The sequence below is a fragment of the Ochotona princeps genome, chromosome 8 (assembly GCF_030435755.1).
Source record: "Ochotona princeps isolate mOchPri1 chromosome 8, mOchPri1.hap1, whole genome shotgun sequence".
Lineage (NCBI taxonomy): Eukaryota > Metazoa > Chordata > Mammalia > Lagomorpha > Ochotonidae > Ochotona > Ochotona princeps.
In genome coordinates, this window is record NC_080839.1 from 12858874 (window position 1) to 12876939 (window position 18066).

At 47.1% G+C, this 18066-nt stretch overlaps 1 protein-coding gene across 1 annotated transcript in view; it reads left to right on the forward strand.

Moving 5' to 3' along the window:
• Positions 1 to 18066, forward strand: part of ACOXL (acyl-CoA oxidase like) — a 312000-nt gene that overhangs the window by 138596 nt on the left and 155338 nt on the right. Inside the window, exon 11 of the mRNA XM_058667609.1 lies at positions 12916 to 13032. Within this exon, the coding sequence (XP_058523592.1) occupies positions 12916 to 13032 (117 nt within the window). The remainder of the gene's footprint in view (positions 1 to 12915; positions 13033 to 18066) is intronic.

The window sequence follows — 18066 nt, forward strand, 5'->3', positions numbered from 1 at the left end:
GAGGACCCATTGTCAGAGATGTACTGTTAGGTGATTTTTGTCCTTGTAAAAACATCCTAGAGTATACTTACACAGACCAAGGTGACTGTGATGTTGCTAGACAATGTCATCTTCTAGAAGCCATGCTTAAGAGAGGAAGTGGAGGCAGCAGCCAGCATTGAAGTCTCCTGGGAAAGTCTCACTGCCAAGAGTAGCCTAACAGCAACCTGGAGTATTAAGAAATGTATTAAGTATTAAGTAAGTATTAAAAAACACACACTCGATTGGTCACTCATTATTTGGTCTCTCCCCAGTGTTCCTGTGAAGGGGGAACCTGGACAGGGCTGGACCTCAGCATTCGTCTCCTTCCTCTCTTCACTCCCCATGGCCATCGGGCTCACTGTCCCTAGGATGGTGTGGGTTCTGGCTGGTTGTTGGGGACAGGTAGGACACATAGAGATTCTGAATTGGCCACAGAATGGAGGCAGAGGAGAGATGGCCTGGTCCACAAAGGGATTGGCCCCTTGTTTCTTCACTCTCATGGCAGAGGTACCTGGGCCTTTGCAAGACCTCTGCCATGATCCCAATAATGCCATGTGTCTCTGTCTCTCTTTTTGTGCAGTTTGTTAAAATATACAAATAACTCAGCAGGGAAATCATTTAACTCACCCTAGGCAGTCACAGCTGTAATTTATGAATTTACATCTCCCACTATTACAATCTTGTTTTTTCATTGATTAGGAGACACTGTTATATTTTCCCCTGCAAAATCTTGGGGCATCATAGGTCTGGCGAGCAGCATTATCCACCATGTCACTCACAGATATTGCTCAGGCTGTAATTCTGAAAAGTGGATTAATTTCCCTTGTGAGCGACCATCTGAATAACTTATTCAAGTTCCTCTCTGGAGTCTGGATGATTGACTCTGGAAAGAACCTGCTGCTTCCATGACAACGTGATGTGCTGGGAGGTTCTGCCCACACCACTGTCTCTGGCTTTGTTTTGTCCATCTTGTCTCTATCTGAACTTTAAGAAAAAGCAAATGGGCTGGTGTTTTGGGTACGTATGAGAGAGTACTGTTAGGGAGCTTTCTAACACATGCACGCGTGTGCACACACACACACACACACACACACTTATTCTAGCATAGGTCTGTAGACTTAGCTCATTTTCATCTCAACATTTTTGTTTCCTCTCACGTCGGGTGGAAGAAACTTCCTCTTCACCTTCTCAGGTGACACTTCACTGATGTAGAGTATGATAATGTTTTGAGCTAATGAAATAGTGCTTTTTATGGAAAATTCAAATTGCTTTTCTAGATCAAGGATGAGTAGACTAGAGGGTCGACTTAGGGATGCTGGGGGAAAGGTGATGACTTTGATGATACACCTGCATTCCTTGAGCATGTATCTACTATGTGTCTGGCACAGTGTCATGTCATTAGCAGCCTTGGTTTATAGTTAAGGTACTCCGAGCTCAGAGAGTTTGTGTAACTCTCTCCAGGCCCAAGAGAACAACATACTGACAGGTGTTGGGGCTCTGTGCAATCAGGAGTGTCTGATCCAACATGTGATGTTATAACTGTTTGTCCCTGCCTGCCTGCTCTCTTATGATGTTGACTTGGCCTGGGGACAACCTCTTACGGGCAGTGTGAGGCCACAGCAGGGAACAAGAATGAACTCAGTGAAGAGGCAGCCGGATTCCTTGTGTTTACTTTAAGGAGGTTTGAACCCCCAGTATGATGGGTCAGGCCCACTCTTGTTTGGAGTTGAGCCACCTCCCAAGAAGAATGTGTAGCTGGCAATCTGAGATCGAGGTGACTTTACTTGTCCTTGCTTGTCAAGGTTCAAATGTTGGTTAGAAATGACCTACTCAACAGAAAGATGAAAGGGTCTGTAAACAGTTTATGGAAATGGATCTTATTAACGATGCATGGATTTAAAATTTTTTGCACAAAAATAAGCATGTGTTTCCTTTTGTTTTCCATGAACTTGCAGAAATCTCCTCATATAAAAATAATGTTGCTGATTTACTCTGCTTCAGGTTGTATATTTTATTTAAATATCTATTTTTCAGTTATTTGAGAGGCAAGAAAAAGAAAGACATACAGAAAGAGAAACACAGAGAGAGAGAGAGACAGACAGACAGACTGTTGCTGTCCTCCAGCTCACTTCCCAAGTACCTACAACACTTGGGTTGGGCTAGTACAAAGCCTGAAGCAGAGAATTCAGTCTAGGTCTTCCAAGTCTAATGATTGGAGTCATTTCCTTCTTCCTCCTAGGTTGCCTGTGGGAAGAAGCTGGAATGCAGAGCACGGCCAGGATGAGAAGCCAGGCACTGTGCTATGGGGCGGGGGGCAGGTGCTTTATGTCCCAAATAATGTCTTAACCACTTCACAATGGGATCCAGGGTGTTCACTGGGGTCACTGTGCGCTTGCGTGAGGGATGGCTTCATCCGGTCATCTGTGGAACTGTGGCTTCTCCATTCAACATTGTTCTGCCAGTGTTAATGGATTGGTCACGGGTCCTTACAGTCTGGAGCAGCAGCAGGTGCAGTTTCCATCGGACACTTCACCCTGCATGTCCTGTTGGGGATGGTAGCCTGTGTGTATGACATTTTCATCTGATACTAACTTTGAAAAAAGATGGAAATAAAGAGCCAGGGCTCTTGCCCTGAAGAGCTATACTGTTTAGCCTAGCAAACTCGGGCTCTACTGTCTGCAGGCTGGGGGCGGGGGTATGGAATTGACCTTAGTCCCTGTGAAGCTTCACGATAATGACACCAGAGCAGTGGTGGTCTCATATTTTCCATGTCTCCTTCCTGAGATATTTTCATGTCTAAAATGTTTCCGTGTTTGAAACATTTCCATGAAGGGGTGGACACTGTGGTACAACAGGTTATGTGCCTGCCTGTAACAACAACATCCTATATGTGTGCCAGTTTGAATCTGGTTGTTCTGCATCTGATTAAGCTCTCTACTAATGTGCCTGGGAAAGCAGAGGATGACAGCTCAGGTACTTGGGACCCTGCCACCCACACAGGAGACCCAGATGGCATTATGGGATCCTGGCTTTGGTCGTGTATGGAATGAACCAACAGATGGAAGATTTCTGTCTCTCTAGCTCTCTCTGTAGTTTTGTATTTCAAATGAATAGATACATCTTTTTAAAATCTTTTTTTTTCTAAAAAAGAAAAGAAATATTCTCATGTCTAAAAATTAACATTGGTCTTTTCTCAGCCACTAAGAGTCATTTCTTCTGTTGTGTGCTGGTTGGGTTGACAGACTTAGACAGAATTTGGAGGATACTTAGATAACCTTTTCTATAGGGCCATTATTGCATATTCAATCACAGTCAAGGCTCCTATTAGGGAAATATCCATCTGTATGGCACACACACACCACCACACATTCCTCAGCAGGTGGATTGGAAGCTGCCAGGTGGACTTGGCATCTCAAGCATGGGAGATTGCAAGCTGTACACAGCCCCTGAGGATTTGACGCATTCTTGCTCAGAACCCCAAGGAGAAACCACAGGACATTCAACCAAAAAAAAAAAGTTATGAAGCAGGGGTTGTGTACAACCTGGCCCCTTTGGCAATCCCAAACTTGATGCCAGGTTGGATATCGTGAGGCTTAGGTCTCTGACTCCCACATATTACTTGATTCTACAAAGCTGGGGCTTTATATCCTGGTGGCCAAATTTGCTGGGTCCAGTCATGGACATTAGAAATCTGGCCTGGAAAAAAGTCTTGCTTTTGTCTAGGAGAAAGCAGAAGAAACAGGACTAGATGACCTGAGGGCTCTGCTAGAGGCTGGTGGGATTTCATGGAGGCTGTTGAGGTGTGGTGCGGTGACCCATTCTCGCTTGTAGGCAGTCTGTGGCTCGGTCATTAATGAACAAAGGAAGTCAAGGGAATGTGGCCTGGGTCCCAGGAGGAGCTCAGCTTCTGGTGGCAAAGGTTAGCACCTCGACAGTGAAGGAGGAGGTTTTTTCCCCCCACCCTCCCTCCTGCTGAGCCATGCCTTCATGCGGCTGGCACCCCAAGATGTCCCAAAGTCAAGGACAGGGACCCAGCTGCAGCTCCTCCCTAGTCTGACTGCATGTCACTCAAAGCAGACTGATGCAATGATGCTGCGGAGCACGAAACACGGGAAGCAATTATCTTTTTAGTAGGTCGTCTGCCTCCTTAGGGAGAAGAGACCTGAGGGAGAGCGGGCAGGGCAGGCGTGCAGTTTCCCCAGAGGGTGCGCCTGCAGTAGCCGCCGCAGTGATTAATAGCCGTGTCACTTTGTACGAATGTTGCTTCAAGCAGCCGGGCTCAAAATTAAGTGGGAATGAAATCGAACAACCTGCAGTAAATGTTTCCTCCAGGCCTCAGGAGTTGCTGGCATCCAGAAATAGCTCTTCAAATCTATAATTTCAGATGGCATCATTCACAGTGCTTTCTGAGCTCTGGCTTCATTTTCATGGGATGTCATTGTGCACACACCCACCCAGTTTTGTTTCTAAGGCTCATGAACATTTTTTTTTTAAAGTTAAGTAACGTGGGGTTGCTTTTTCAGTTTTGGATGCGGAAAGTAAAATTATGTTTTCTGAGAAAAATAGAGCCTTTGCAAGAGAGAGAGAGAGAGAGAGAGAGAGTGTGTTTAAGGCAAAATAGTCACCCCGTGGAAGAAAAGAATAGAGAGTTTTGTGTCCATAAAGATCATAAACTGCAACAATGAAACAATCTGGCAGGGGCTAATTACTGGTCAGCTACAGGGACTGCAGCTGCGAGCTGTACTCAGGGCAGCATGCCAGGACCCTGGCATGTGGAGGGCTGACCCGCACTGTGTTGGCCCTTGGTGTGGCCACCGGCACTCCTGAGAACACAAATAGGAGGCTGACTGTGGAGTGTCAGAGCTGAGTGCTCAGAGGCTGTTAGCTTGGGGACGCTGGTGGCAGTCACGGACAGGAGGAAGGTCAGGAACCTCAGCATCGTCACTGGAGAAGCCAGGGAACATATCTGATGGGAGAGAAGCCTGGAGAAGCTCCATTGATCAACGCTTTGGGCTTGTCAGTGTCGTAAAGCAGATGGAGAAGGAGGAGCTGGGTGCTGCCTGCCTTCTTCCCACGCCTTGTTTCCTGCTGGTCCCTGACCCAAGAACCAGTTGCAGGGCTGAGGTGGAGGGGGGACAGTTGGGCATAAAAAAGTTGACCCCTTGTACTCATTCCATTTGTGCATCTCTGATCTAATTCCTCTACCCCATCCATCACCCCCAAGCCATTGCACTCCAATGCCTGAGAGCTGGGATGTTCAGACACCCCAAGAAGAACAAGGGTGCTATGGAGGAAATAGACAGGAATATTAGGTGCGAATAAATCACTTTTTCTGTCAGCCTTGCACTGTAACTCCAGCCCCTAACCTGTCAGTCCAGTCCACCCACTTTCCCATGATGCACCTGGAAACAGTACCATGAGGGCCACATAGAAGTTGAACTCCACGTGAAGGAACCACGAAGCTCCCAGAAAGCCTCATGCACTCTAAACCTCTTGCCAAACACGATGCTATTGGCTTATTCAGTTAGGGAACCGCCCAGTCTCCATAAAGGGAACCACCAGATGTGGGGACAGCCAGTTGACCTTTTGACTTCTGGTCCTTGCTTATGGGGTCTCTCAGACCTCCTTCCTTGCTCTCTCTGGTCCACACACGGCAAATATTTCTCTGTGTGACCAACACTTATGTGTGAATGCATGTTCACTCAGTCTAAGTAAATCCTGCTCTCACTTTCACCGCACATGTGTCACTATAGGGGCAAGAGCACCTGCACTTACCTGAGAGACCTGGAAGAAGCTCTTGGCTCCTGGCTTTAGATCTGCACAGCTCTGGCCATTGTGGCCACTTGGGGAGTGAACCAGCCAATGGAAGATCTTTGTCTCTCCTTCTCTGCAGAGTGACTCCCTGGTGGAGGGTCACTCACTGACCTTAGCAATTAGCTGGTGTTTGGAGGTGCTATCCCTCCAGGGTCAGTACTGTGTTTCCCCTGTTGCTTAATGATGTCCCTTAAAATCTGCTGTGACCAAGGCTTGCTCCTTTGACCGAAGGAGCCTTAAGTGATTCTCCTGGGACTCCTGGGTTGTTACAAAAGCCGGAGTCCAGTCCCACCTGTTCTCTGTCTTCCCTTGACAGGAGTTGATTCCTTTCACTGGTTTGCACTCTCTCCACCACTCTTTACCACCTAGTACAGCAGGCAGGGTTGGTGTTTTCTGAGCCTACACTATTTAGTTTGGTGTTCCAGCCTTCTATAGTTAAAAAGAAAGGTTAATATCCTTTCTCTTCATGAAGTTAGCTGCTTTGTGAAATTAGTTTGCTGTAGTAACACAAAGCTGAGTGACATGGTGGCACGGCCTTAGATGTCAAAAACATCAGAAGCACGTGTTTCACACAATGCAGACACACAGGGTACTCTTTTTTTTTTTTTAAAGATTTATTCATTTTATTACAGCCAGATATACAGAGAGGAGAGACAGAGAGGAAGATCTTCCGTCCGATGATTCACTCCCCAAGTGAGCCGCAACGGGCCGATGCGCACCGATCCGAAGCCGGGAACCTGGAACCTCTTCCGGGTTTCCCACGCGGGTGCAGTGTCCCAGTGCATTGGGCCGTCCTCAACTGCTTTCCCAGGCCACAAGCAGGGAGCTGGATGGGAAGTGGAGCTGCCGGGATTAGAACCGGCGCCCATATGGGATCCTGGGGCTTTCAAGGCGAGGACTTTAGCCGCTAGGCCGTGCCGCCGGGCCCACACAGGGTACTCTTGCAAGAGAGATGCTGGGTCACGTGGTAAGGGACGGGGGTGGTGTAGCAGAAGACATGCTAGGGCATCCGGAGGATAAGCCCTACTTTGTGGAAGGACAAGACAAACCCCTGTGCAGAGAAGGAGCAGCACAGTCCTGTTGGGTAGCTGGCTCTTGAGGGCGAGGCCAGCTGCAGGCTGAGGCAGAGGCCCATGTGGTGGCAGTCACTGAAGGGGCTTAGCTGGGAGAGTATGTGGAACCCTCAAGTCAGGACGATGTGCACTCCTGAATGCCAAGTCAAGATGTGTGGGCTCTGTCCCCAGTGGACTGGCCAGTGCTGGGTACTCCCTAGGGCTTCTCCCAACAAACTTCTTGCCTGGTGCTGAGAGCCCATGCCTGGCTGTATGTCAGTCAGGAATACAATGAACCAGGTCTGGTGGTGAGACAAATTCATTCTACATTAAAAAGCAAGCAAGCAAATCATCGCTGTGGCCAGGGTGCAGTAGCCAACGTCAGTGCATGGACTGAACTCAGGGGCCTTGCTTTGGGAGATGGCCAGGTCCACCTCAAAGATGGTGACCACTGGGCCCCTGCAGACCACATCAAAGGAATGATGTCTTTTTGTTTTTCAAGAACGGTAGATTGGGACTCAGATACTTATGTGCTCTCTTGGCTTTTGTGAAATCCTCTGATGACTCAGCAGGGGATTTGTTGAATTCTCTCCTCGTTGTTAATCCAGGATACCTTGAAGCCCAACTACACATACCGCTGTGATCTCCCTCTGCTCTGCACCTGTCACCCAGGCCATTTGTGAGGTCAAAGAAGAAATGGGGCAGTGACTAGCTGTGCTAATATCAGGAAACTCAGGCACAACAGGTCAGGGGTTAAATCTTGTGCCCGAAAACCTTCATGGAGGTCCATGTGGTCCAGTCTGCCACACTTGACCTGTGTGGCAAGGGCAAAACCTATTTTTCTTTGTCTTTTCTTTTCTTTTTTAATGTTTAAATTTTACTTTTAATGTTGTTTATGTAGTTGAGAGGGATTTGGGCCTCTAATTAGGGTATATGGTAGAAGGTGGTTAGGACAAATGTTTCAGATCTTTTCTTTTTATACTTCTGTGTCCACTGGGGATGTGGGGAAAGGAAAGGGTCTGTTCTTTACTCTCAAACTACATCAGCACCCAGGAATAGGGGACAGTCTTTTGATGATGCATTGGAGAACCTGATGTTGGGGGCCAGGCACGGTAGCCTAGTGGCTAAAGTCCTTGCCTTGTACCCACCAGGATCCCATATAGGTACCAGTTCTAATCCTGGTGGCCCCGCTTTCCATTCAGCTCTCTGCTTGTGGTCTGAGAAAGCAGTCAGGGATGGCCCAAAGCCTTGGGACCCTGTACCCACATGGGAAACCCGGAAGAGGCTCCTGGCTCCTGGCTTCGGATCAGCGCAGCTCTGGCCGTTGTGGCTGCTTGAGGAATGAATCGGTGGATGGAAGATTTCTGTCCCTCCTCCTCTCTGGATATTTGACTTTCCAATAAAAATAAAATAAATATTTTAAAAAAAGAGAACCTTATGTTGGGGAAAGTGTTCCAAGGGTGTTACTTGGGTGGTTTTGATAGTTCTGAGACATTGTTGATTTCATTGCACCAGGGATGAGAGAATTTTTCCAAGGTCTATTGGCTGACCAAGTCAACCTTATCCATCTTAGTGCATCCACAGACCCAGGAACATGCTGCAAAGCTTGGCCAGGAGAGTGGTCCAACCTGTTCTGCTCTAGATGAGCTGGCTGTCATGTCCCCCAGGTGCTTCTGGGCATGCTGTCCACTAACAAGCATGGGCAACTGAGGAGGCCCATTCCTAATATATCTACTTCAAGGTCGGACCACTTATTTTGTGATTTTCTCTGTGGCTGGGATTTGAGTCCAGTGATTGGGAGCCCCCCAAGAACTCTTGCCTGGGGTGACCTCAGACTTGATTCTTATGTGTACCAGCTAGTGCAGAGTCAGGTTCAGTTCGTCACCTGCACTGGCCAATGTACAAACCATATGCTGGTATATGTAGCTGCCTTGTCAGTTCCATCTCCACCTCTGTCTCTCATGTGAACTGTGGGTGCTGTAGCCTAGTCCAACCCAGCTTGCCACAGCTATGACCTTCATGCACGCTAGTGGGTGCTGCAGCCTAGTTGGGGCAAGCCACAGTAACCACCACTAGGCCTGTCCCAGCCCTGGTGTTCACATGTGCTGCAGCTTAGTCCAGTCTACCCTGTATTACGTCTGGCTCTCATACTAGGCCCTGCCCAGCCTGGCCAGTCCCTAGAGCCAACTCTTAAACTTACTGGTAGAAGCAGCAGCCTAATAGAAAAGGGCCTGAAGTTCTCTTACCAAGTCCACTTCCAGTCCTGGGTCTTGAATGTGCCGGCAGGTGCCGCGGTCCAGTCTAGCATTGCCTGCCCCCAATCTTGGCATTTGCTCGCAGATACTAGAGCCTAGCCCAGCCTGGTCCACCCCAGCCCTGGCCTTCATGTGAATTTGTGAGTGTTATGGCCTAACTCAGTTCGCCCTGGCTCTTACTATTGCCAGTGTGCTGCAAGTTGGTCTAGCCTGACCCTCCCCCAGACCTGGCCCACATATATGCTGACAAGTGCTGCAGCCCAGCTTGATGTGGCCTGTCATCACTCCTGGCATTCACTGGTGGTACTATGACCTGACTAGACCACAACCATTCTGGCTCTTGCTGGCGAGTACTGTAGCCTGGTCCAGGCTGGCCCACTCCCAGTTCTTGTGCTCCACAGCAGGAACTGTAACCTAATAGAGGAATTCCCCAAGTTCCCCTACCAGGCCTGCTCCCTGCACCAGGTCTCATGCATGCTGGTGGGTACAGCAGCCCTGCTTGGCATGGTCTGCCCTCAGTCCCAGCCTTTCCATGTGGCAGACAGGTACTGCAGCCTGGCCCAGCCCAGCCTCCTCCCAGCTCTGGCTTTACCATGTGTCGGTAAATTTCATGGTCCAACCTAGCTTGGCCTATCACCTACCCCATCTCATGGAAACCAGCAGGTCCTGCAGTCCCACAGAGGTGAGTCCACAGATAACGTACAGAATTGGCCCCTGGATCAAATTCTCTCACATTCTGGTGGTGCTGCAGCCCAGCCTGATGTAGCTCGACCCTTGCTGCCCCAACACTCACGGGCAGATACTAGCCTAGCTAGGCATGCCCCTCAGCTCCAGCTTTTGTGTGGACCAGTGGGCAGTGGCAATGCTATTTGGTGCAGCCCAGGTCTCCCTTGTGGATGGGTTCCTTGCCATGACCTGGACATACCCTCCAGTTTCCACCCTCTAAACCATCCTGTCTCAGCTCCTTTGCCTACTGTGAGTGCTTTGGCCTGGCTTGTGGAAGCCCCCAGAAGCCACTCCTCACCTGTAAAACATGCCTTAGGCGGTCTCTGCTCTAGTCCCCTCCACAACATGGAATCTGCATCCCAGTTTCTGCACAGCAGAGCATGGCATGCCTGAGGGGCAGAGTGGCTTATCCCTGACTAGGCTCCCCTACTTTGTGATGTGTTGAGAGTTCCCCACATATCTTTGTTTTTTTTTTTTTGAAAGAAAGTAAAATAGGCCACTATGCTGGCACACTGGTATTGTTAACACAGATTTGGTGTTAACCAGGCCCAGAATGCCTGACAGCTACTGGCTGCTTTTCTTGCAGCAGTGGGACGCTTGCCTAAGTACAAGACAACCTAGGCAGTTGCTCTTAGCTGTGGAAAAAATCCACTTCTCGTTGGCAAAAGCCATTCATTCCTTCATGGACGAATGTTGAGTGTGTGCCATGTGCTGGATCCAACAAAGACTTCACACGTGGGGACACAAAATTGGTGAGTCACTGTTTTAGGTGTAGCTGTGTGCACCAGTGCCTGCAACCATGGCCCTGTGGCATATCCTGAGATACCAGTGATTGACAGGGATGTGGGGGACGGAGCTGTGCCCCAGGTTCCCGCAGCACCCAAGGTGGTATCTAAATATTCTCTGACACTTGGGCTGTGAGCTCCGTGGTGGGGCCCAACCTTCTCAACTGCAGTGTGCACAGGAGCTGGTATGGTCCTGGACACAGAGCAGACACCCCAATGGTGCCCAAGGGGAGTGGTCTGTGTGTGGCAGTAGAGAATTTCACCACCGTGATCATAGATAAGCTACAGTATAATCAACAACACTTACACGTGAAAGTTAAAAGAGGCTGTGGACACATGGAATTTGCGAAATGACTGCGGTTGTCAGCAGGGGCTGCCGGTTCAAACCAGTATAGCCGGGTGGCTGGAACACCAGACGTTTGCTCTCCTGAGTTTTACAGTCTGGGAGGCGCCGGCACATCCTGCGGCTGCTGAGGGCACTGTATTCCGCCTTTGGGTTGTGTCCTCATGTGATCTTTCCTTGATGTGTGTGTGTGTGTGTGTGTGTGTGTGTGTGACAGAGAGAGAGAGAGAGAGAGAGAGAGAGAGAGAGAGAGATGTAAGAGATCTCTCCATTCCCAATTAGGACTCTGTCTTTTGACCTCATTTAACCTGATCACCTAATACAAACTACACCTCCAAATAATCATCTGGGGACAGAATTCAGTCCCTAGCAATGACCTAACATGATGGCTGCTGCGCCCAGGCCTGTATGGCTTTCAGTTCCATGATGACCATGCCACGGTCTCCCTGGATTCTGCCAGGTCTTTCATTGCTGCCATGCCCCACAGGTCTCAATTGGATACTGGGGCTGGGGGAAGGACAGGGACAGCTGGTGTTCCCAAGACAACCCTCTGTGAGTGGTTGGACTCACCTGAGAGAAGTCTGTGTTCTTAGAAATCAAGCCTCCAGGGCAGGCGTTGGCACCTGCACTGGGGGTGCTCTCATTCCGTTGTTGGGGACCTGGGTTGTGTCCTGGCTCTGCTCTCCATTCTGACTTTCTGCTCATATACAGCATGGGCAGCAGCAGGTGGTGATGCAAGCAGTCAGGTCTCTGACACCCACGTGGGAGACCGACATTGAGTTCCTGGCTTCCAGACATTTGAGGAGTGAACCAATGGATGGGAGCTCTCTGTCTGTCTGCCTTGTTCTCTATTTCCCTGCTTCTCACATAAATTGTGTACATTAATTGTGTATACTTTCTGCACTAAGGGATTATAGTACCCTCCTGTTCCCTGCAAAAACAGACAATGCTCAAGTTCAGACTTTAAAAAGTCATGCTTAGACATGATACACTTCTAAAATTTGCGCTTTCCCCTCTTGTTTTCTGAGTGAGGTGGTGGGTCTTCTTATGTCATTGGGGTCCGAAGGAAAGGATGCCCTGCCTGTATGATGTTACAGCACCATGTGTGCTTGTGTGCATGCATGCACATATGTGTGTGTATGCGTGCAAAATTGTTGTTTCTTCAGAAATCAATATGAAGCACCAAGCTGCTCAAAGAGAGAATGCTAGCATACCTGGACTGGAGAGCTGAGGCCTGCAACAGACAGAGGGCAGCCTCTGCAACAGGTCTGGGCCCTTGGCGGGCTGCGGCTTCCAGAGCCTGCAGGGTTTGCCCATGGACCTTGCCCCTGGGGACCATCTCACTACCACTGTCATCAGTTGCTCTAAGAAAATCCTTGCTTCTCCCAACAAGGAGTGTGTTGCAGTTGCTATCTTCCAGAAGACCTTTTCCACATGGAGCTGCAGGGGGTTTAGAACTGCAAGAAATGACCCACCTGTGCATCTGACGGACACACAGGGCGAACCTCACCCTGCTTGTTGACAATGACCTTTTGAAATACGTTCTGTGTACAGCTCCTGTCCTATTAATTATGTCACGAACAAAGGAAGGCTGAATAATGAATGATCACAGGGCACTGGGAACCACAAAATGTCATGTAAATGTTAAGAAGTAAAAATTACTCCGTGCTTTAGATGTTTTGCTTTAAAAATAGCCCGCGGTGGGAGGGTTAATTTGCAAAAGAGCTGAAAAAGCATTCTGTTGGGCCTGTCTCGGTAGCTGCATATGTCTACTTGTTCTGACTGCAGTTTGAGAGACCTGGGTGTTCCTGGGTTCTGAAGCATTCTCAAAGCAATGTCTCTGGCCTGGCTCTTTTCTCTATAGGCATGAAATCACTGACAGGGTTTAGGTAAATGTTGTGTCTGTTGATTCCCTCTAGCCGGAGGCAATTCGGGCCCAAAGCCAAGGAGGAGGTGAAGATCATTGAGCACCAAACACAGACTCTCCGGCTGATGCCTCACGTGGCCACGGCACTGGCCTTGACCTTCGTCAGCAGGTGAGATGCTTCAGGGTTTGTTTCCATAAGATGGGTGGATGCAGAAGGATTAGGAAGAGGCAGGCACAGGGCTTCATTGTGTTTGTTCTTCTTCTTCTTCTTTCTCTCTCTCTCTCTCTCTCTCTCTCTCTCCTTGTCTCAGGTTTCTTATGTATTTGAAAGGCAGACTTTCAGAGAGACAGAGAGAAATATTTTACATCCACTGATTCACTTCGCAAATGGCCAGAGTGGGCCGGAGTTGGTCCAGGCTGAAGCCAGAAGCCTGGAACTCAGTCTGGATCTCCCACAAGGGTGCAAATGTTGAAGTACCTGGGCTGTCTTCTGCTGCTTCCTCAGACGAGTTGGCAAGGAGCTGAATTGAAAGTAGAACAGCTGCCACTTGAAGCAGTGCTCATATGGGATGCCGTGACACGGAGGCACCTTACCCTGGGTGCCACAGTGCCTGCCCTAGGACTTGATTTCTTAACAGTGAGTTAAAATCTGAAGCCCATGTTAGGAATGAGGTTCGAATCTTGGTTCTATATCTACTGTTTCTTACTGACTCAAACAGTTAAAACTATCTGTGTCATCCAGTAAAAGTTCCAGATTGACAGTAAAGTTTTTAAAAATTGGTCAAAATGTGTGTTGTGTGAGTACTGAAGGCAACAGCAGCAATTGTATCATATGTACATGTGGAAAGTCATATTGTACAGTGGGCTTTCTTTCTTTTTAAAGATGTATCCATTTTTATTGGAAAAATAGTTTCATGGAGAGGAGAGATAGAAAGATTTTTCATCCACACGTTTGTTCCCAAAGTGACCGCCATGGCTGGAGCTGAACCAATCCGAAACTAGGAGCCAGAGCTTCTTCCAAGTCTCCCATGTGGGTGCAGGAACCCAAGGTTTTGGGTTATCCTTGACTGCTTTCCCAGGCCACAAGCAGGGAGCTGGATGGATGGGAAGTGAAGCAGCTGATCCCAGTGTTTGCAGGGGTATGATTAGCCAATTGAGCCATCATGCTGGGCTTTACTGCAGGTTTTCAACCATGCCTCTCAACCATTTCTCTTCAAAGAACTAGGGTGTTATCTGGGCAGTTGTGTGTCATGCTATCACCCTTGCAACCTAAGGAAGCATGGGAATTTGGCTAAGATCACGGGGCCCAGACAATAGAACCGAAACTTCGGACTGTTGTCCTAAGTTCTTTCCTCCCTACTTGTACAATTCTGTTCTTGGTGTTGACTGCAACAATTCCTGAGGATCACAGAGCTGGCGTGTATTTGTGTTTGAAAGTGCACTGACAGGTAAGCAGGTTTGGGTGGTTATAAGAACAGAGTTGTAGGAGACACTGCTGAATCGTGGGTCACACAGTCAGTGCAGGGCTTGCTGGGAGCTCTTGGGTGTGTCCCCTGCACTTAAGGCTGGGCATCAAAAGGCCAAAGCCAAGGCTGTGCAACCTGAATTTCAGGTAACAATGCTAAAATCAACCCAAGCCACCTGGGAGATTACATCACTGACACCTAACATCGGTTACTTAAAATATTTTTTCAGTGCTTTTTCAAATTTAATTTGCATGTGGTGAAATGCACAGATTTTCGTGCATAACTCAGTGAATTTTGAGAAACAGACACACTTGTGTAGTTAACATTTTGCCGTGACCTGGATGAGGTGTGTCCTCCCCAGAATGTGAGTTGGGATTTGGTCCCCAGCATAGTGGTGTGGAGAGGTGGAGAGGTCTTTGGTGGTGAGTGAAGACCACTAAGAGCCATCATCAGTGCCTTTCTGCAGAGTGGCCTCTGAGTCCCATGGGACTGGGAGAGTGGGGTCTTAAGAAGTGAGGCTGTGCCTTGTCTGCTTTTTCCTCAGGAGCTGAAGTGGCAAAAACAGTAGATGCCCAGCTCTTGGACTTCAACTGATACACACTCCAAACCAAATGAGTATCTCCATCGCCCTAGAAGCTTTCCTCATAGCAACAGGCATTTGACTCTTACCTCACTTCCATAGCAGAGACAGCTTTCTGATTTATATTCCTGTTGCTTAGTCCTGTCTATCCTTTTAAAAATTGTTTACTTGAAGTGGGGTGGGGGAAGACAGAAACAGAGAGAGAGTGAGGGTGCTGTCTCCCATCTGTCTGCTGGTTCACAGCAGTTGAAGTGCTGGGACGGGCCATTGTAGGAAACCAGGAACTTGGTTCATATCTCCCATGTGGGTAGCAGTGCCCGAGTTGCCTGCACTGTCACCTGTTCCTCCCAGGGTGCGCATTAGCAGGAAGGTAGAGTTAGGAGCAAAGCTAGGACTCCAGCCCTAGTCATCTAGCACAGCACGTGGACATCCCAAGCTATGTCTTGGCTGGGATGTTTTGTTTTCTTGAACTTCATATAAATGGAATCCTATTGTATGTAGTTTTTGGTATTTTTAAAAATAGTTATTTTAATTATTTGAAAGACAGAGTGAGGGAGGGAGTGAGGGAAGCGGGGGGGGGGGGGGAGGAAGGAAAAAGAGAGAGAGAGAGAGAGAGATTTCATCTGTTGGTTCACTCCCTAAATGGCTAAGGCTGAGCCAGACTGAAGTTAGGAGGCAAGAGTTTCTTCCAAGTCTCCCACGTGAGTGCATGGGTCTGATCACTTAGGCCACCCTCCAGTGCTTTCCTAGGCACATGAGCAGGGAGCTGGATCAGAAGTGGAATAACTGGGACCCAAATTTGTACCCATATAAGATGCCAATATTGCAAGTGGCAGCCTAATTCATTATGCCACAACACTGGCCCTGGGTACATTTTCATGTCCAGATTACTTCATTCAGCATAATGTCTTCATATTCTTTGAAATTGATGAGTCTTTCATTTTTATTGCTGAGTAAGAGCATTAAATAAATAAATCATAATTTCTGCATGTATTCTTCAGGTGATAGGCATTTGAGTTGTTTCCAGGTTTTTAGCTACTATGACTGTGTCACAGAGAATATTCCTGAACAAGACTCTCATTTCTCTAGGGTGAACACCTAGAGAAGGGAAGTATATGACTGATTTTAAGAGACATTGCCATCTTTCTGGGAAATTATTCCATGTTACACTCCCTGCAGCTTTGTATGGACGTTTCACTGTTCCACATCCTAATCCACACTTGTTTCATCCTTTCCCATTACTGGTAGGTATGAAGTAGTATCTGCTGGCAGTTCAAATTCCACTGACCTGGTGGATAATGTTGAACACTGTCTCATGTACATCCTGCTCATTATATATTTCTTTTGTGAACAGTCTGTTGAAATCCCTTGCAGATTCCTGTAAATTGAGTTATCTTTTAATTATCTATTTAGGTATTATATATTATTTATATATTAAAAGCAGTTATGTATGTACATACAGTAAAAAAAGAATTTTCTAGATACTAAAAGCAAGTTCTTTCAGTATACAGGAAATGTTTTTCTTCCAGTCTCAGTTTTGCCTCTTTGTTTTTTTAAAACGCTGTTTTTGGTGAGGAGGAAATGGTGATAATAAGTCTGGCTTATTTTATGGCTAGTGAATTCCGTGTCCTCCCTAAGTTATTATTCTAGCTTTAAAGTAACCCTGGAAGTCATGAAGAAGATCTCACCTTACAGGAATAAAATGGACTATATGCGAATAAAATGGGCAGTAATGAGCAAAAAAAAAATCAGATAAATGAAATGTATAGAATTGTAAAGGGAAATGAACTATCAAAATTTAATACATATAAATATCAAATCTACAGGAGAATATATTGCCAATTTTAACCCAGTGTTGTGGGTAGCAGGTAAAGCTGCCGCCTGTGATGCCAACATAACCTGTGGGCACCAGTTACATTCCAGCTACTCCGCTTCCAATCCAGTTACATCCCAGCTACTCCACTTTCATCCAGTTACCTGCCAGCTGCTCCACTTCCAATCCAGTTACCTCCCAGCTGCTCCACTTCCAATCCAGTTCTCTGCTAATGGCCTTGGAAAGGCAGTTGGAAGATGACCCAAGGGCTTGAGTCCCTATCACCTATGTGGCAGACTGAGAACAATTCCCCAATTCCTGTCTTCAGCCAGATTCAGCTCTGGCTATTGGGACCATTTAGGAGTGAACCAGCAGATGGAAAGTCTTTCTCTGTTTCTCCATAACTCTCTCTCTGTAACCCTGACTTTCTAATTGATATTGCTTTAAAAAGCACAAGTTTCCACAAAGAAAAGCTCAAGTCAAGATGACTTTACTGATGAATTTCTACCATGCATGTGAAGAATTTAATACTAGGCCTTTCAAAAAGTATTGAAAAATTAGTGCATGGATATTTCCCAACTAATTCTATGAGACAGATGTTACGCAGTATCAAACTAAGTGAGATATTAAAAGAATACTGCAGATAACTTCATTTATGAAGGTTGATATAAAAACCCTCAACAAAGAGCTGATGATGTGAATACAGCAACATATTGAAAAGATTGCACACCATGGCCAAGTGAGATTTATTCCAGACATACAAGGCTGGCTTCACATGCACAAATAAAAAGTCAATTAATGTAACATACCATGTTAATAGAAGAAAAAATTAAATCCTCTAAGATGCAGAGAAAACACTAACTGCAACACCTTTCCATGACAAAAACACACGACAAGCTAGAAATACATGGAAACTTTCTCTACTTGACAAAGCTCTCTATGAAAACCCCACAGGTGGGCATCATATGTAACGGTGAAAGATTGAATGCATTCCTCCTAAAATTAGGAAGAACACGCTGATGTCTAATCTTTTTGTTATTGTTTATTCAGCTGTGTTGGAGGTCCAGCCAAGACAAGTAGGCAAGAAAAATAATTTTAAAAATCTGTGAATTAGAGAAAAAGAAGTAAACTATGTCTACTTGCAAATGACATGGTCTTATGTACAGAAAATCTGAAGGACTTCATTTAAGATTTGTTAGAACTGACAAACAAATGCAGCAAGATTTAAGAATACAACACCAGGATAAGCAGGATGGCCCAACTGGCTAATCCTCTACCTGTAAGCACTGGCATTCATATGGAGGCTGGTTTGTGTCCCTGTTGCTCCCTTTCCCATCTAGCTCC